The 20,755-nt window shown below is 37.7% G+C and overlaps 1 protein-coding gene across 3 annotated transcripts; it reads right to left on the minus strand.

Annotated features, from left to right (window-relative positions):
- Nucleotides 1–5,256: 5,256 nt before the first annotated feature.
- Nucleotides 5,257–20,666, minus strand: RNF6 (ring finger protein 6). 3 transcript variants are annotated; one of them, XM_087937195.1, is made up of 8 exons: nt 20,546–20,666; nt 19,664–19,817; nt 16,047–16,293; nt 15,688–15,853; nt 14,533–14,649; nt 10,000–10,204; nt 9,302–9,394; nt 5,257–8,094 (listed from the first exon to the last, which is right to left on the minus strand). In XM_087937195.1, exons 6-8 carry the CDS (start codon nt 10,187–10,189, stop codon nt 6,476–6,478), a joined length of 1,902 nt encoding a protein of 633 aa, XP_087793321.1. In that variant the 5' UTR covers nt 10,190–10,204; nt 14,533–14,649; nt 15,688–15,853; nt 16,047–16,293; nt 19,664–19,817; nt 20,546–20,666; the 3' UTR covers nt 5,257–6,475. The 3 variants fall into 3 exon arrangements, with proteins under 3 accessions (XP_087793321.1, XP_026564728.1, XP_026564729.1); XM_026708943.2 differs by lacking the exons at nt 16,047–16,293; nt 19,664–19,817; nt 20,546–20,666 and having other exon boundaries at nt 15,688–16,040; XM_026708944.2 differs by lacking the exons at nt 14,533–14,649; nt 16,047–16,293; nt 19,664–19,817; nt 20,546–20,666 and having other exon boundaries at nt 15,688–16,040.
- Between the last annotated feature and the right edge of the window lie 89 nt (nt 20,667–20,755).

Raw genomic sequence — 20,755 nt, forward strand, 5'->3', positions numbered from 1 at the left:
TACAATCCGTATTCAGCTTTCTTATGTTTCTTTCTCCAATCTGTTCTATATAAAGCAATATAAGTGATTGTTTTGTTTTTAGTCTTACTACCGTAACAAGCTGGTGGAGTATTAGATTTACTTCTGAAAACAGGAGAACCTATTTTCACAATAACACATCTCAAGGATTTGTTTGTTAATTTTTATGAAGATAGACATAGGTATCTGATAGAAACCATAATGATGCATAAATTACTTGTGTCATTTGCCTGATATTGTCATGCTACACACAATATCATTTGATCCCTTGGTTACCCTCCACCCCTGATGATGGCTTTTGGGGGGGTACACTTTCTACCATTAGTAGCATACCAAGGGGGCATGCACCAAGGGGGCCTGCACTAAGTGCTGCTGAAGATAACGAAGAGACCAGTAGTGGGTGAGGAGTCAGCTTACTCTGTGGTTGCACTAACTGTTCGGTAGTTGGTGCAACGGTGCAATAGTTACAGAGGAGGGTCGATTGTTAAAAAAATAATGATCCCCTCTATGTGACAAATATGTTAATCTTGCCACTGATTAATGTTAATGTCCAGTGAATTTTATAAAAAAATCCAAATTCTAAAGAATCCATATGTTGTGGAGTTGGATCCAGTATGTGCTACTTTTTTTTTAAAGTGATAATCACATGCTTTTTATTTTTCCCAAATATAAAAAATGTATAGGCAATCAACAATCATAATTTTTATGACGGCTAAACACAATAAATCTTTGAAACATGTCTGGTGGAAAACTCAGATTTTCTGGAGGTCAAGGGCTTGATTTTCAGTAATGTTTGCTCTACTGCTTTCCATTTGTAAACTGTGAGAGTACTTTAAAAGAAAAGCATTTTAAGCAATGTGGTGGTAGGCAGAACAATCCAATGGTCCTGTTAAGAATTCTCAATGTCCTAAAGCTTTGCTTGCTGCAAACCAACAGGAGAGAAGTTGGAAGATCACTATTTTCACCTCCTCAGTTTTTTTTTTTTTTTTGGTCAGAAGAAAGCAAGTTCTTCCAGTAGTAGTTAATCTCATGGAATAAATGAAGAACAATTCTGAAGCAGGTTTAAATAATAAAGGTATTGGAATCATGGTGGAGGGCCAGACTGGGCTTAAAATCATGAGTCTTCGGTCCCAAATCTGTTTTTTTACAACTTTCCAAGACTGACTATTCCCCACTGGCAAAGAGGAAGAGACATTTGCCTAAGAAAGAGAGAAAATGGAATAAGCTGTTTTGGTACCCGATTAAGACGTTTTGCTGTAATATCTCGGACAAAGTGCTACAACATGCAAGATTTGGTCTTTAACTGAAATTTTTAAAAGCATTAGGAGAAAGCTCGGTAATACTACTAGAAATCATAGAAATATGCCATGAATGTGAAATTCTTTGGCATTGAAGGAAATCTTTCAACTGATCTAGTAGTATATTGGGTGCAGCAAATTGGCAATTCTATGACCTTTCTCATCCACTTTTTAATATTCTTTTAACAGTTTTATGGCTATTGACATATGCTAACATCTCTTTCCTCATCACTCTTCAGATGATGGGATTTAAATCCCAAAATGTTCTGCAAGTATGACAAAAAAAGCTATAGTCCCTAAAAGCTATGCATTTGTAAAACCACAAAAAAACAGAATTAATCCTTCAAGATGAACTATGCAGTGAAGGTCTTTGATTTAGAAATGGAACAAAGGAAACATGATTTAGTAGCTCCTTATTTTAAATACTACGGTAGCTATACTATCTTGAAGCTGTTTATCCTTCTAATGAGCCTACTGTTCTTTCACTGAAGTAATGATGTGTTTGAAATAATGATCTGTTCAAAGTCCGTATTGTAGATTATTAACTCTATTATGAAATGATTATCACCCTATCTCAATATTATATATTATTTATAATGTGTCTAGCATACTCTTTCCTCAAATAAAGAGAAGTTGACAAACAGCCCTGGAAACAACAATAGTTAATCCATAGCCTGCAATAAAGAGAAGGAAGGGAAGTAAAACTGTTCCATCAAACTGGCTCAGCTTTTTTCTTATTACTGGATAGTCATTCCATTGTCCCTAGTCATTCCATCAAGAATCCTGAGCTCTTTCTATCACATCTAGTCTTTAGAAGAATTGGAACTGTAAACGTTTGTGCCTAAATTTTCCTACTTCCAATCTGCTTTATATACCTTTTGATGTTTTAATGCCATGCCTTTAGATAAACTGAGACATCCAAAGGACAGTCTGTTTTTTAAACTTGAACTTTCAGCTGCTTTTAGAGTTTTATCAGAAGTATGCAATAAACATGCTTTAAGACAAATAAAGAAATACATACATTATATTGGCAGCAACTACATTCCCTCCCCAAAATATTTTATCGGTGCCCTAAAGTTCAATTTATATAAGATTTCTGTTGAAACCTGTCTTAGCTTACTCTATTTCAAAACCTATTTTATCTAAATTTAAACTGTAACAATTGAAAAGCAATGTTCTTTGCTAATATTCATATATTCCCACTACTCATAGCATACTTTACCAGTTTATACAGTAATTGCAGCAACAAAGGCTCCTGTTTGTAATATAAAGGATAAACAACAAAAACAAGTCATTTTCAAGTCATTAAGATGATCAAATTTGTAACAATTCCAGTAAGAATTGTAAAGCATTTGCATACCCAGTATACAAAATTTGTATAACCAGTACTTTCAAAAAAATCAGAAGAGGGGAAAAAACATGTTTGTGAAAAACATACAGATTTGGTGGATGAGTTGAGGGGGATAGGATTTTCATCTATCCCCCGAGGATGTGTAAGGACAAGAAACCAGTCCAGACATACACAGGATGTGATGTTTATCACAGTTGACATTTATTACTGTTTACGAAGGATTACAATAACGAACAGAAAGAGCTTGTGTATATATAGTATAGACTGTCTTATTCTGAGTACAGTGTGCACATGTGAATATTGAAACTTAACAAAAAAAAACCCAGCGTATATTTATCACACCTCTGTCTAAACATTCCTTAGTTTCTTACGTGTCAAATGCATCTACCCTTCTCTCCCAGTTGCTTAACTGCAGGCTTTTTGTAATTCTATAATAAAGCTATTCCCTCTAACTAGCTTGTATTTCCAAGGAAGAAAAGCCTTGGACTAGTCAAAATGGGGAAGAAAGACACTGCTCTCTGTTCAATAATTCAATCTTCTATGAAAAACCCAGCTAGCCTCTGAAGCACCTTTTTTTTAGTAGGATTGCTTTGTTAGGGATTTTTCTGTTCTGGCATTGATTTGGTTCTTTTCCAAAAACGCATCTGCCTTCCCAATCCACTGAAGATGACCGCTGAACCTCTTCCATTCTTTGTCCTTGAATTCTTAGGCCTCTGCTTAGCTGGTCACACCTTTCACCATCTTGTGTAAACTATGGAAGAACTCTTCTTCTCTAGCCCCCTCCTATTCTAACTCTTACAGGTGTCTCTAAAACCATGTGCACCATTTGCAGATGCTCTAAGAAGTTAGTTACTTAAGGTTTTTTTTTAATTGTTTAGATGCTTTAAATCTTGCACATGTGTATCAGATTGCCCCCTCCTCCAAAAAAAATTTAAAAAGCCCTTTAACATTGACATATACAATGCTGTGAGAAAGAGAGGAATTAAATTCTGGTTCTGGTTTTTGTAAACAAGCTGCAGACAAGCAATCATGAAGACCTTAGAAAAGATGCTCATATTCTGGAATAATTCTATACCTATAAAGATTGGAACTGGACAAACTATGGTATTTCCTTTGACGGCTAGAGTTGGACTTTAAAAAAGCAGAATAGGAAGGATACTGACACCTGTGAATTTTAGAAGTCTCCTGCAAATGCCATGGGCAACCAAGAAAACAAACTGATAGATCACTGAACAAGTCAAACCAGAATTTTCACTTGAGATTTAAATTAACCTACTTTGGGCACATTATATGAAGACTCAGCTATTTGGAAAAGGCTCTAATGCTGGAAAGCTGGAAGGAAAAAGAGGGCAACTAGCCGCAAGATCATTAGGATCTGTTACAGTGGTAATGAGTGCACCATTGGGTGGGGGGACCTAAATAATAGGTTGTGAATCTATGCAACTGCTAGGAGTCAAAAATGACTTAATGGCATCTAATTAACCCATTATGGAACCTCACCTGGATTATCAGAAAAAAAAAGGAAGCCTGTCTGCTAATGCTGACATACCTCCCTGGTGTTTCAGGGGAATTACAGCAGCAAAATTTGCCTTCCACATCCTCTCCCCAAAGGAATTGTTCTAGTTCCTTTTCATGAAAAGAATTCTACTTGTTTAGATTCCTTTTTGTTTCAGATAATGTGATCACACAGATACACACATCACACTCCTTGCTTAATGACCAATAGCTACTTATGATCTGTCATTGACATGACTACCACACACATACATCCCGTGATCACTTAGCAATCATGATTGTGTGACTGAAATTTGCAACTTTTTTAATGTTTTGCATTAGAGAATAACAAAAATGCCCATTGGATATGCTGGATTCACTTAACAACATTAAACAACCATGTGATTTGCTTAACCACCAGTGACTTGCTTAATAACATTGCAAAAACTATTGTAAAATTGAGTCAGGTTACATGTTCAACAACCTTAATGACTTACAACCAAAATTCCAGGCTCAGTTTTGGTTCTAATTCAAGGACTACCTACCAAATACAGATTTCTGTGTTCTACTTTGTATTCTGGTTTAATATTCTGTTGTTTGTTGACGCTAGAGAGCAATATAGATAAAGAACAGGAAACATTTGTTTAGGGTTTTTTAAATTGAGGAAACAATAAAAGGAGATCCACTGAACAATATTTTTGTTGGATATAAGAAAGGAGAGAAAAAGGAAAGACCACCTGTGATCCACACATAGTGTAAAGCCCTACAAAGTAGTATGTAAGTTTAAGTGCTATTGCATTTTATCATTTTAACATCTGGAGTGGACTGCTTGTCCATGTTTACTGTGATCAAAAAGATACCATATGTACTACTGCAAGAGAAAAATTATTTCAGGAAATGCTGTGGCTCCCTAGACTGTTCAACCCATTCTATGGGGAAACAACATACAAGATATTCTAAAATTAATTGATATACACTTGTCTTTAAGCTATTTACTACAAACCAAGCTCAACAGGTTCAACTAGCTGCAAGAAAGGAACAAGCAATACCTCAATGTTGTCACTCATATTTTAGATGACATAAATGATTCACAACTTTTCCATTTTTGTAGTTTTATTTATCAGGTATTGATATAATATGCTTTCAACCCAAGAATACAGATGTTTCTGATATCTTACAGTACATTCTCTCTTAACAAAATCCTCTGGAAATTCTCCATTTTAATATAATAATTACATGCTTTTTGTTCACAGCAAACTGATAGTGTTGCTTATAAAAAAGGAACCATGCATGGTGTTAAGGAAGTATGATTGTTGCCCTTGTTCATGTACAAATTAAAATTCTTTTAAAATTAGTCTGTCTTCATGTGTGTCAAATGCATTAAATATGTTGGGTGTGCAGTGCTTTGGATTTGAAAGGAACACAGTGCTGCGCTTGGGTATCAGTCATCTTTTGACAACTCTTTTAACTAAAGCCTCTTTCCCAAGGCTAAACTGTGATTATGCTAATCTGGAACGAAGATGGGTGTATGGCCAAAGAAAAGACACTACACTTTCAAGAAGTTGCCTAGGGTCACATGAACATTCCTGCAACATTCCAAAGCATCATTTTCCTTTTGTATCCAAAGTGTTGCAAGGCCATATTAAATATACACTCCTTTCTGAATGTTCTGAACTGACTAGAGAAGTGGCGAGTAAGGATTAGCAATCATCCACTCTAACCTTATGCCTGTATATGCTAAAATACGGACTGCCCAAATCAGTCGAGTGAATTGAATTTCAATTGGTCTTAAGATTTAAACCTTAATGTGTCAATGAGAAACTGTATAAAAAGCATGCAATACTTCTATAAAACAAATAAATAAAGCCAAATGTTCAGTGTAGTCCATAAAAATATACATTGTATATGAAAAGCACTTCAAATAGCAAGTACCTTTTTGCCAGATGCTCCAATCTTCGTTCTTTGGCAACTTAAAAGGGGGATTATTAATAGAGCAATAACATTACTTTATAACTGCAGAAAACAAATGGAAATCTCAATAAAAAGTATGCTATTAATAACATAAGCTCCTGAATTACACAAGTGCTATGCATAACAAAATTATATAGAAAAATATAATTTCATTAAGGTAATTTGAATATTTACTCTTATACCTCTTATATCTGTACTTGGAGGTTAGGTCGATCCTTAGCAAACCATCAGATTTTCTCTTACTTTAAACATATTTAAAACACCCTCTTTTATTATTCAAAGTCAGTTAAAAGAAAAAAAAAAGAGGCCTCTGGATTTGAGGATTCTTCTACTGCCTGCGATATTAAGTTACTACAGGTTGCCGACAAATTGGGCAAGTGGAATTTTCAAAAAGCCACCGATCAATACAATGAAAATGGAACTCATGCATGCATGGTAACTGCCTTAGCTTGTTTCCTACAACATATTCATTAATGCAGACGCTGCACGTCTTACTTATTTCATCATCTTCTGAATGGGGAATCTCATAATTCCGGGTAGAAAGATTATCAATCTGGTCTTTGGTCAACCCTCTCAAGTTGTCACTGGAATCTTCTTCTAATAAAAGATAAGGTACAAGGCGAAGGATGGGAAGTGTTCCATTTTCAACAAATGAAGCAGCTCTGCTATTTGGGGTATTATTATTTTGATGGTGTTGGATAGAATTTGTTTCTCCCTGCCTGCTATCTTGTTCAGTTAATCTATCCCTAGGCAAAGTTGCATTAAATACATCAGTATTATTTAAAGTTTCTAAGTTAGGCACTGGGGGCTGTACTTCTGACAAGTGCTGACTATTCCTCTCAGCTTCAGAACCTGTTTCTGTATCCATTAAAGAGCTTAGCTCTCCAAATCCAGTCATAATTTGCCTTAAAATTGATCTGACAGCCACTGATGAAGACTCACCAAGTCCAGAATCTGATGCCCTATGAAGAGGTATCCGTATAGTGTTAACGTATGTCCGTACTCCTGCATATTCAGATCGTGAAACATTCTGAATAAATCCTTCGTTATCACTTTCGAGAGTCACCAAGTTGTCTGCCGTGCCTGCTCTCGAACGAGTTCTAGAAGCAATACTGTCACGATCTCTATTTTCTCTGGAACGAATTCTCCTCACCTGAAGATCTAATGTAATACTAGGATGCCTTCTAGATGCAGCTACATCTCTTACTGATTCTTCCTCTTCCAAAGTTATACCGAGCGATGATGCTTGTTCCTCCGTTTGTTCTGGAGAAGGCTGGGTTGTGTGTGCCCTATTAGCTCCCGCATGCATTTGTTGTATATTGACTGGTTGCCCATTTTCCAATAGAGATTGGAATTGGCCTCTAAAAGTTGATCTTAATCTTAAAACTTCCGTCCTTTGCCTTGAATTTCTTCGAGTTCTTGCTCTCCCTCTGTGATATCTTACTGGAGTCACTCTTTGTGTTCTCCTCTGCCTAATGATGTTGTGTTCATTGTCGTCTAAAAGGCTGTTAGGTGTTGAACTTGCTGAACTTCTAGCTCCAAGTCTACCAGAGAAGAATCGAGAATTTTCTTCAGCATTCTGAGTCAGCAAACCACTAGTGTTTCCAATTCCTGATGAGACAAATCCATGGCCAACAGAATTAGCTAATGTCCTGCTCCTAGTTCGGCTGGCTACTGGGCTATTTGCAATTACAGGTCTATTTTCCATATGCATTCTACTGGAATGGCCATGTAAGAACTCATTCAGTTGTTCCCCGGGAGTAGTATCATTGTTCTGTTCGTGGTTTATATTTATTTCAAGACTAAATCGGAATTCTCCACTACTTGGGTTTGCCTGGCTTACAGCTCTCCAACTCTGGTTTCCACTCTGGCCACTATGTGTGGAATTTCCTGTATGATGAAATGTGTTCAGCCACTCAAGCAAAGAGTTGCTGGTTATGTTTTCCCCAAGCGCCTCTGAATCTGTAATTAAAGAAAAACATTTTTAGGAGTTTTGGTTTGATTTCATTTAGATAAGGCAATTAAGTATGAGTGTCACTTGATAATATGAATACATGCTCCTTACAGAAATAATATGAAGTGTAATCCAATATATTATTCTTTTCTATACTATATTATTTCATCACAGAGAGCAAATACAACTTCTATTTTCAGTAATTGCTTTCAATAGTGTAATACATGAGCTATATCAATTACCCAAAATAAGACAGAAATTATAGGTATATATTTATATATTCTATATTATCAATGTTTTGAATAAAAATATTTCAAAATTAGTAAGTTATTTGTAAAATTTCATGTCAATTAACTGACTACAGGTACTCTCTAAAGTTTTTAACTTGGTCCAATGTATACAAAGAAAGAATATAAAATGGTATCCCATCCCATAATAAGCAAAGTTCATAATAAGATGGATAGTTAAAGAGAAAAGTAAAATATTTCCATGATCTGAAATATCCCTAGATTTTTCGATTACAATTTATTTCAGATGTTTTTTTCTTAACAGTATGCATTCTTAATGCTTCTGGAAAAAATACAGAATATCTATCCCTTCTAACAAGGTATGCTTGCTAGTCTTCATCTTCCATCTAAACATTCACCAGCCATATCCGATATCTAGTTTGGTTTAGTGGTTAAGGCACCAGAAGATTGTGAGTTCTAGCCCCGCCTTAGTCATGAAGACCAGCTGGGTGACCTTGGGCCAGTCACTTTCTCTCAGCCCAATTCATCTCACAAGGTTGTTATAGTGGTGAAAATAAGAGGAGGAAGGAGCATTACGTAGGTTTCTTGCCTCCAGTTATTTAAAAAAACAATACAAGTGTGTGTGTGTGGGGGGGGGGAATAAACAAATGGGCTAACTAAAGCAACAGCATAGGTATTTTGCAGCTTTCCCCCTAGAAATAAAGTATCAGACGTTTTCCAACAAGCACTTTTTCCAAATTCCAACCCTGTTTTCCTTAATTTCTTTTTGCAATTCTCCACAAATAATCCTTTTCCTTAGCCTCAGAGAAGCATGTTGGTTGATGACTCTAATAATTTTTTTTTTTCTGAAGCATACATATAAATTGCATTTTCCCCAGAATTATATTAATTAAAGAACAAGAAAGAAAGGAGGGAGGGAGGGAGGGAAGAAGGAAGGAAGTTAGTAGTTTACATCCAGTAGTATTACCTTCCCATTCTCTATTTTCTGGCTCAGACTGGGATGACTGATTTTCCTTTGCACTTTGCAAACGTTGCTGTAGCTCATCTGCTGTTATTTCCCCTAAAAGAGTTTGTTTTATGCTGTTAATTTTATTATCTGAATGCACATGGACAGACAAAACAATAGCTACTATTACATTTGAAATTTTTTTAAAGAAATAATTGGAAAATCAGAATGGTAAAAAAACTTTTAATATGCATAAACTGCAAAATCTTTCATAACTTTTCCTTGCAATTGTAAGCCATTTGCCTAAAAAGGTAAGTAACCTCAAACTATTGTGTATTTCTTCTATGCAATGCTGTTACCTGAGATTTAAGAAACTGTATTTGCTCTACTTTGTACTTACTTTCTGTAAGCTTTATCCAAAATCAACCCAAAAAGTTGAAAATAATGAAAATAATTTGTAATACGTATTTTAAAAATCCTGGTATCAGTATAATCAATGAAATAAAATTTAAATAAATAGAATTAAATGTATTTCTCACTAAGTTTCAGGGCATATAAATAACAAATGGTATTACTTATCTATCATGTTACATGATACAGTAAATTCTGTGTGCAATTTGAACATAAATGCTAAAGTATTATTTGAATTAATTTTAATTATCAAACTGCAGATGATTCAGTATTACATTAGATGTAAAGTATTTTAAACTAAGAGTCACCTGGAGTCCCAAGTAGGTTACGATCCCTCATTAACCTGTAGTCTTCATCACTAAGTGCATTAATGAATTGATAATAAGCTTCCTCTCTGTTGAGGCGTTCCTGCTGCCATTGCCTCTCATTATCACCACTGTTATTCTGTGAAGTGGCCTGTTCTCCATTTTCCCCTGAGCAAGTTCTGGAACAAGCCATTTTGGAAGAAATAAACTATTTTAAAAAAGGAAGAAAAAAACCAAGTGACTTATCAATTGAATGTTCCATATGGTTTTAAAGTTACTAAAGAAGAAACAATAACACGTCCACATATTTATCAATTCAATATATGCATGCAATGAACTGTACACTTAATTTCTTTGTGGCACAGCATGAATTGTGAAGTTCCAATGTATACAATATAAATTATTACACAATAAACATATATAGAATTGAACTTCAAGTTTTTATCTGATATTAGAGTTCAGTGCTAGAGATCAAAGCTTTCTTTTTGGTCAGTTACAACTGATAAAAATCCACAGTACAAAATGCTATTATGCCACAGTATCAATGCTACAAAGTATCATAGTTTATACTAAACAGCATTACATATCATTACACTTTTCTTAATCTATTTCTTTGAGGGCATCTTTAACATCAGACAAAAAGGAAAAGTCAGTAATGGCTAATCAAAATACCATAGCATCAAAAGCAAAATATATACGTACATAGAAAACAAAAATAAAACTCCAGATGATAGGCTCCCATAGTAAACCAGCTGGGATGAAAACTGCACTGAAATGCTAGTTTTAACCTGTTTGCAGCAGAGGTGGTATTCAGCCGGTTCCGGTTCACACGCTGGTTCGCACGCTGGTTCTCACCGGTTCTGGCAATCCAGTAGCAAGAATTTGGTGTGGATCGCGGAACTGGTAGCGACTTCTGGCTGGCCACGCCCCTGAACTGGTTCCTGGTTGCCCGAGCGGTCACCGCTCGCTTGCTTGCCCCACCCGCCATCTCACTGCTCGCTTGCCCCACCTGTCCTCTCGCCGCTTGCTTGCCCTGCCCGCACAATGCTCAGCCCACCCATCCCAAACCCACCCTATAAAAAGCCCAACGGACCTCCTACAGGACCTGCCTACAGGACCAGGTAAACACTGAGCCCCCAGTGCCCGGCCCAAACCCCTGGGGTTCCTTCCCACCGCCCAGCCTTGCCCAGAGCTTCCAGCATCCTCTGCCGGCCGCAGCCTCAATCCGTGGCCTGGCATAACTCCCCAAACTGCTGCAGGTCCCTTGTGGGCCGGCCGCTACCCTTGTGGCCACCCGCCCCCGCCCTTCCAAAAGCCCGTGGAGCTCCTTGCCAGCTGTGGCCTCAATCCGCAGACTGGCATAACCCCCCAAGCTGCCGTGGGTCCCTTGTAGGCTGGCGACTACCCTTGCGGCCACCCGCCCCCGGGCTTCCAAAAGCCCGTGGACCTCCTTGCCGCTGCCTGGCCTTGCCCTGGGCCTCTGGAGACCATGGCCTCCAGCCCGGGGCCTCATGTAGCTGGCCAAGGCATCGTGATGGCTTGTGCCGCGTTGCCAAAGTCACCTGGAGCTCCTTCCCTCACCCAAGCCTCATCCCGAGCTTCCCTGCGATCACCCTCCCCCTTCATGGGCTTCTAAAAGCCCTCGGAGGTCCTTGCTGGCCAGGCTGATGCCCATAGGCTCCAGCCTAGCCAGCCTTGTTAAACTAATCCACCTCCCTCCACTCTAGCCTCCAACAAGCAGCACTTACCTCCTTCAGCCGCCTTCTGCGTTGCTTGTGCTGCATCCAGCTCATCGTTGATGCCTGCCTGCTTTTTTCAATTAGGTAAGTAAGTGGCTTTTTTTCTTATTTAAATCAGGGCAGGGGTCTTCAAACTCAGCAAGTTTTAAGACTTGTGGACTTCAATTCCTAGAATTCCTGAGCTCACATGACTGGAGGAGGAATTCTGGGAGCTGGAGTCCAAGTCTTAAAGCTATCAAGTTTGAAGTTGAGGTAACTCCCCGTTAGGAGAATGAGCGCATATTCCTAACAGAAGTCCCCTGATTTAAAAGAAGGGTATTCAAACTTGGAGGAGGAATTCTGGGAGTTGAAGTCCACAAGTTTTAAAGCTGTCAAGTTTGCAGTCCCAATTTAAAAAAACAGTAAGTGTGTTAATTTTTTTCCTAAAAAAATAGTCATAAAATTTGGGAAATGCTAGCTGCTTTTCTATTTTTAGAAAGCAGCTGCATTGTGAGGTTGTCATTGTGTGTGTATGGAAGTTCTTTTAAATTGTGTGAAATGTTATGTGCCTATCAATTAAAGCCATATTTTTAGATTTTTCCAGCTGTATCTGTTTTGTGTGTGTGTGTGTGTGTGGTTTTCAGTTGTGTAGGGAGTGTGTTTTCAGCTGTGTAGTTTTGTGGGTCTGCTGACAATCCAGATGACTGGATTGGCAGCAGACCCAGAAAACTACATAACTGAAAACACACTCCCTACACAACTGAAAACTACACACACACAAAACAGATACAGCTGGAAAAATCTAAAAATATAGCTTTAATTTATAGGCACATAACAACATGCCCTAGCATTTTTTGATGTTGATGCTTGCAGCATGCAGGCCAGGTGACATTTTACGTGAAGTCCAGCTGCTTTTATGGTTTCTGAGAAAATTAGTAACTTGTTTTGGAGTATAACACTTCACCCTTATTAAAGCTGGTTTTAACATGTTGACATTTCTGGAGCTGAGCCTGCTTGATGGGTTTCCAGTGCTCACGATTGCCCTGTTTTTGTTCTTGCCTGTGTCTTTTGTCTTTCCTATCATGGTGGTTAATTCTGCCAGTTATCAGGAAAAGGGGACCTCCAGGTGATTTACCTTAATAATGGCTGTACTTTAGTGGTGCTTTTTGTTGTCTTGCTTGTCTGCCTGGGGGTTTCTTAAAGGCAGAAGGGCTGAGATTTCTGGTGTGAGGTTTTGGGTCCTTGGGGGAACAATCCAGGGTTTTTATTGCAGTGGCTTCGTCTGGGGATTAAATAAAAAAACTAGTTTTTATCTGCAGTGTTTTTTGAGGGGGTGTGTGCTTTCAAAGTTATCTACTCATTAACAATGATCAAATACTAATATTTGCTTATCCTTTTTACTGAACTTTCCTTATATAATTGGTGTTTTCTTTTATACTTTTATATTTCTAGCTTCTGTTTCTGTTAGTTAGCCATTGATAAAAGAAATCCCATGTTAAAAAGTATTCTAAGCCTTCTCCTTGATTGTAAATTTGTAATTGTTAATATATTCATTTCTGCATTCTAATATTTTAATTCATTTTCATATATTTTTTCCATTGTTGTGCAAACACAATTCTAGCAGCTGTTGTATGTGTAAAAATTGAATGAATCCAACAAAATATTTCTGGTTTTAAATCCAGAATGCCCTGTTGGGATTTGAATTTGAGCTTGTATGCTGATTGCTTGTCAGACTCTCATGGGGCCATGCAGGTGCAACTCTGTAGGTTGTCCTGAGTCCCAGGCTTGGTTGAGCCTTGCTGGATGATGATGTAATGAAAGGGCTTTGGGCAATTCCTAATATAGCTCTACCTGGAGTAGATCTTTGTTATGTAAAATAGATTGGCCTAGGCCAGAGTAATGGCCCATTAGCAAAGGTTGGGGGGGCTGAGTTTCTGCCTTTCTTGAGTTTTTACTTTTCTTTTTAGAGGAAATATTCCGCCCAGCCAGTCACATGACCGCCAAGCCATGCCCAGCCAGTCACATGACTGCCAAGCCACGCCCAGTCACATGACCACAAAGCCATGCCCAGCCAGTCACATAACCACCAAGTGGTGCCCAGCCAGTCACATAACCACCAAGCCACGCCCACAAAATAAGCCACACCCACACAGTCACATGACCTCTAGGCCACAACCACAAAATAGCCACGCCCACAGAACTGGTAGTAAAAAAAATTGAATACCACCACTGGTTTGCAGAACTGCAGAAAGTAGGGTTACACATACTTGCAGGGAGACTATTCTATAAACTGGAGACTATTCCATAAGCTAGATAAAATTTGCCATGTCATTATTTATCTGCAAACATCACAAAGAACTTTCAGCAGACCTTCCACTAAGGACTATATCACAATGTCAAATCTATGTCACTCATTATAAACACAAAGAAACACGTTTAATTTTGAATGCAGGTTGAGCATCACTAATTCCTTCAACAGTTATATATCCTGCAAAGCCATGTTAAGGATAGTTTCATAAATGCATTTTACATTTAAAGAATTGTGAAAATATTTTGCAAAGCTACCAAGGTAATATGATGCCATTAGCCATTGCCAAATACCAAAATTGTACTACATAGAAATACTTCATTAGACAAATAATTTCAGTAATTAAGAAGAGAGTAAAGAACTTATTAAAATGCGGGTAAGATTTATTCATTTACAGAATTGGAATATTTTTATTTATTTAAAAATAAATGCATTCAGGTATTTAAAGGCTAATAAAAGTTAATAAAAATGAAGAATCAACAGTTAAAGCAGTTCTCAAATCAATATTACCTTCCTCCACACCTCTGTTTTCCTAAGAAGAGAAAATTATGAACTATGTAATGTTGATAATCCTCTGAGATTACTGAGCATCTTCAGTTTTCCAGAGTTTGAGCAGGGAATTGAATCCTATTCATGACAAAATGAAAACATGTGCTGAATATTTATACAGGCAAAAAAAAATATTGATCAAGAGGATCATCAAGCAGTCTCTCCTCTATTATGTCCATAGATTCGCCTTTTAGAAGATGCTATCATGACTACTTCTTTAAAAAAACACAACGATAGCAGATATATCATATCTGTACAAGTCACAGTTTTAAAAATAACCTGTCATGACATAAAGCAGTACAAGTACAGATCCACTCATATCAGACTGCAGAGTCTTAGAAATCCTTTTGATGCTCCTTTTTACAGATATTCATTTAACAATATTAAATCTTGACAATCCTCACACTTATGTGAATAAATGGAGGAATATTAAGGATTGGAATGCTACCCCAGCAAATAAATACATAACTAATCCACAAAACTAGTTAAACTTGACGTGCCACTACTATTTTCCTGCCATACACAACTCCCTCTGAACAGGGTTAAGAGCAAGTTGAAATAAAGTGCCTTATTCCTTTGCCAAGGACTAGTTTCAGGAAACGGCAAATAAAGAGTGTTAATAACTCTGGAAAAAGACTAATAAATACCTTATATAAGGATCCTAGCAATTTCAGGATTATGTGACTCTTTTCTTCCACTTAAAGAGATGTTCCCAAGGAACAGATTTTTAATTTATTACCACAAAGCAGCAACTTCACTGTAGCATAAGCTTTTGTAAACTGATGCTTTTCCAATGCTTTTGTGGTCTACAGTAGACTAATTTAAATGGCATAAATTTAAATTTAAACGGACTCCAGAAGATGGTAGAGGAAGGGAAGGCCTGGAGGAACATTGTCTATGGGGTCGCAGTGGGTGGGACACAACTTCGCAACTTAACAACGTACCAATTTAGGGGGTTCTCTTCCTTTTTCTTTACCAGGAACAGATTTTGAATCTATTACCACAAAGGGGCTTACAGTCTAGCAGCAACTTCACTGTGGCATAAGCTTTTGCAGAATGATCCTTTCCCAAAGGCATCTTACAGTACACCAATTTAGGAATCCCATTTTTCTTTACCTGTCTGGATTTCTCTCCGTCTTGGTCGGTGGCGCTCCTCGCCTAGAGACTCAGAGGAGGGGCGGAGGCGGGATGGTAGAACGATGAACACCACGACCAACCGGCCATCCACGGAAGAAAGGAACAGGGCTGAGCAGCATCCAATTGACCCCTTTAGGCCGGCAGTCTAAAGATAAATTCCTGTATAACAGCCAATTGCCCGGAAATCACAGCTTCGCCAGGAAAACGGCAATTCCTTATTCTTTTTCCCCCTTCTCCCCTCCCCCGTGCCCGCCGAAGGCTGGTTTTCTTACAACCCCATCGCAGCCTACGTTAATCTTCACTGGGCGGCAGAAAAGGGACCAAACCAACTACCGTACCAGTCGTTGAGGTGCGGCAGTAAAGCAATCCCGTCGGGTTCTGACGCCCGAGCTCATGGTTCCAGGGCGAATGCGCACGCGCGAACGCTCCCTTCCTCGCGCCGAGCAACGGCAGGCTTTACGGGAAGTTGCTCGCGAAAGCGGAAAGAGTGACGGCCTTTTCGGACCGGCGACTACCTTTTCCTGCCAGCTCTCTCGCGAGTTGGAAACCGGGTCGTGGTGACAAGTTTTGGGATGGGCTGGCGCGCTGGTGGGAGAGAGTAGTTGTTTATTACTATTACTATTACTACTATTATTACTATTACTATTACTATTATTAATTATTATTATTATTATTATTATTATTATTATTATTATTATTATTATTAGCTAAGCAGGGTCAGATTTGATTAATCTTCGGATAGGATGGGGACCCAGGAAATCCCAGGTATTCTCCATCCTGGGAAAATGGAAAAAGTAGCAGAGAGAAAAAAAAAACAATGGCAGACTACTTCTATGGGTAGCAAGTTTAACGTGATCTCATTCATCTATAGCAAGATTGGATCCATGGGCTATTCATGAAAGTATCCGAGATCATACTGATTTGTTTTTGCAGGATTTCCATGAGGATAACTGGTATTTTCTGATCTGTATATAAACCCTTGCTAGTTTCATTAAATGGTTAACTCACATGCGAGGAACACAACCCAATTATCTGAATTTGCATCCTACTCTAGCCAGAAATTAATAGCTGTGGTTCGCATATGTAATAGTGTGGTTGGCTATTTTTTATTTAATATGTTATATAAAAGACAGGCAGGTCCTAATTAGTTCAGTTAATGAATTCCATAAAGTGGTCATATTATTTGAATTTGCCCTATTTAAAGTGGAAAACTGAAATATTTTCTATGGAAAATACTGCAATTGGTTCCAGCTTGTGGAAATAGGCAATGACAATTTTTCAATATAATTTCTTGTATATACTGAAATCAGTAGTGGGATTCAAAATTTTTTTACTACTGGTTCTGTGGGCATGGCTTGATGGGGGTGGCAGGGAAGGATACTGTAAAATCTCCAGTCAGAGGTGGTATTTGCCGGTTCTTTGAACTACTCAAAATTTCCGCTACCGGTTCTCCAGAACTGGTCAGAACCTGCTGAATACCACCTCTGACTGAAATATTACAGTAAATGGTAAAAGAATATACTTCTAATTTAAATTTAGCAGTTTACCATAGATTCATTACAGCTATTGTTTTATGCCATGATCATATTTATGTCATTGAATTAGATCAGATTTTTGTTCTAATATAATGAGCCTGTTCTTTTTTGAAATTGTACTTGTTTCCTCTGATGAAATCTTTTTCTCCATTTTGTACATAATGATTAACAGTGTCTGAACCCTCAAATGCAATTGTGCAGGCATTTGCCTCAACTGCATACATACTAGCCTTGAATTAACTGAATTTTGGGTTGCATTAAATGTAACCAGGCATTAGTTTACAATTCGTACTAAATCTAATAATGCATAATTTGAACTCACACGAATTACTTGTATTGTCCCAGAGAGACATCACAAGGCCAAAAAGCAAGCAGCAAAGGTGGGGAATATAGAAGTATAATACCTATAATTAGCAGTAGATATATTGTTTTCTGATGCTCAGCGGTAAAGCTTTCTCGATTCCAAAACTAACTTAGCCTTAGTCAATACCCAACTAATTTTGAAGATTCATATGCTCCTCTCCTAGCAAGTTATCAATTGCTTTCTGTCATAATATTCATCAATAACCATAATATTCATCAATTTTAAATTGAAGCATCCTAAATCAATTGTTAGAAGTACTTTTCTCTTGTCATATCACTACTAAAGTGACTTTAGTACTACTCATAATAATCCAATTATAAGAAACTATGACCATAAATCCATTAATTTAGATTCATAATTCTAGATTAATAGTTTTTTACTTGCCAGTCAGTTGCCTGGAAATGAGATTTAAGCATCAAATGGCTAACAAAATTGTCCCTCACAATGATAGAACGTGTTTTCCAAGGTCTTCATTAAGCTGCAGTGTTCAAGCCGTGCCTTCTGCTTCCAACCTGGCTGTGGGAAAGGGGCTGTTTACATACTAAAGTTTTAACAGTACTTTCTGCTACAAGGGATATAAGTGAAAAAGAGAACAAAAGGAAGCAGAGGAACCACATTCTTTAAAATGATTGTCCTTTATTCAGTTAGTATAATTATTCTAGATCAAAATAGTAAAGATTAGGTAGCAACTAATCTTTCTAAATCTCTCTAAAGATTGGGTTTAAACATACAGTGTGATCATAACCAGTGAGTTCCAACTGAAAGAACACAACAGCAATCACTAAACATGTTGGGAAAAGGAATACAATAAAATACTTTGGTCTCTTAGTAATATTTTATTTTGTAGAAATTGCAACAGTTTAATTATATCAGAGATAGATATTTAACAGAGCAACAGAGTTGGAAGAGAAGTCCAACCCCTGGTCAAGCAGGAGATCCCATACTATTCCAGACAGATGGCTGTCCAGTCTCTTCTTAAAAGCTCCAGTAATGGAGCGCCCACAGCTTCAGAAGGCAAGCCGTTCCAATGGTTAATTGTTCTCACTGTTAGGACATTTCTCCTTCATTCTAGATTGCTTCTCTCTTTGATTAGTTTCCATCCATTATTTTTTGTCGTGCCTTCTGGTGCTTTGGAAAATAGGTTAACCTCTTCTTCTACGTGGCAGCCCATCAAATATTGGAATACTGCTATCACGTCACCCTGAGTCCTCCTTTTCACTAGATTAGACATGCCCAGTTTCTGGAACTGTTCATCATATGTTTTAGCCTCCAGTCCCCTAATATCTTTGTTGCTCTTTTCTTCACTCTATCCAGAGTCTCAACATCTTTTTAATAATATGGTGACCAAAACTGGATGTGGTCTTACTTATAACTTACATACTTCCAAAAGAAATACAGATGTTTCATACTCTTTATAACACTGCCCTTGTGTTTGAAGCAATCTATTCCACAGGGTTTTTTTGGAGAAAGCATAGTCTTATGTTGCTTCAAACTCCTCAGTGAAAGGGTGGATAGAAATCCAATAATGATAAATGATAAAGCAGATCTCAATAATCATAGATACTCTACATTTTTTTTCCAACCTGGGAAAGTCTGGGAATTCTGGAAACTGTAATCCAAGTGCAACCGGGAAAGACCAATTTTAGAAAGACTGTATTATAAAACTTTAACAGAAAAAGATATTATTGATATTAATCCAAAATGTGTTGTTTAAGCATGATGAAAATAGTTAAAACAAAGAACGGTGTGGTTTGTCACTATAAGCTTGTTTCCAAAAATAAACTTGTAATTGTTCCATGAAATCTTTTGCTTGGCACTGCAATTTACTTTTGTTATAGGCTTGCCCATTTATCAATAATTGGTTTATATGCACAGCCTATATAAAGCCAAGATATTTAACTGAATTATAAAAGAATGATTAAGTATACAGTTTAGTGAATCAGCAATTCGCATAATTAGTTTTAGGATTTTCAATCCTCAGTCAATGATTTAATTTTTTCCAAAAATTACCTCAGTTTGATATAAACAGTGGCAATGAAATGTTTATCAAACTGACCAGACAAGGAGAAGAGAGAGAAATGAAAACATGCTGCAGTGTTTTTGCTGAATTGTGATTAACATTACTGCTTGGTCATGTCTGCACCAAAAGCTCTTCAGCTAAGGCATAACTTTCAAAGTAGGTTTAAAAATTGACAGCCTGTGGCAAGACTCTGTAAAACATTAGCACAGTACTGTAGATAGTCTGCAGGGGTACAGCTCTCTTGTAAACAATTTATGGCATAATAATAGCACCCAAGTTTTGAGACAAACTAGTACTGTGATTTCACCATTAAAATGTCCATTAAAAATGATGGAAGAAACCTCTCTGCTTAGGTAGTGTTTTTCACAGCAGGAGGCAGGTCATAACAGGTGATAATTCTCAAATGAGGAGTCTTATGAGCATTGCAATTGTTGCAGTATCTCTGTGGTCACAGGGTCATAATTCAGGCACCTGGCAACCAGCTAGCAATTACAATGGTCACAGCATCCTGCAGTCATGTGATTTGCAATTTGCAACCTGCCTTACTGGATTCCAACAAGCAAAATCAGTGGGGACTTGCAAGATATGGTTGTGTAATATCGTGCTTACAACCACAACTAGAACTGCTGTTGTAAGTCAACAGAATTCCCAGGGCCCATTACATTACATCACCTATACTTTGCTTATAAAAGACGTTAAGAAGTTCCTCTTGTTTTTTTAGGAGATGGAGAAGTTTGGTCAAGTCTGCAACTGGTGCATCTTTTAAGTTATCAGCACTTTATTACCCACTCCCCCCCTTCCAAAAAATAAAGCTGGAATGTTTTGTTGGGGTTAAAATTTAGGTCACAATTCTGCCCTAATGCCACGCCAGCTCTGAAAATTGCTGTAGCTCCTAGGCTAATGTTTGATATCAGGTACCTTAAAGATGTAATCTTTACCGCGAGTCCATGACAGTTCAGACCCCAAAACCAGTTTCCAGAAATAGGTTTCCGTGGAAACTAGAGCACAACCCCCGCCCTCCACCTCCTCCTTGCCAAACACATACGTGAACTACAACGCCCAGCATGCGTCTGGCTTCCCCTCTTCTCAAGTTTCTCCGATCGCAGCCGGTAAACTCCAACTCCCAGC

This window comes from Pseudonaja textilis, chromosome 7 (assembly GCF_049901715.1).
Source record: "Pseudonaja textilis isolate UNSWEBS1 chromosome 7, rPseTex1.2, whole genome shotgun sequence".
NCBI classification, from domain to species: domain Eukaryota; kingdom Metazoa; phylum Chordata; class Lepidosauria; order Squamata; family Elapidae; genus Pseudonaja; species Pseudonaja textilis.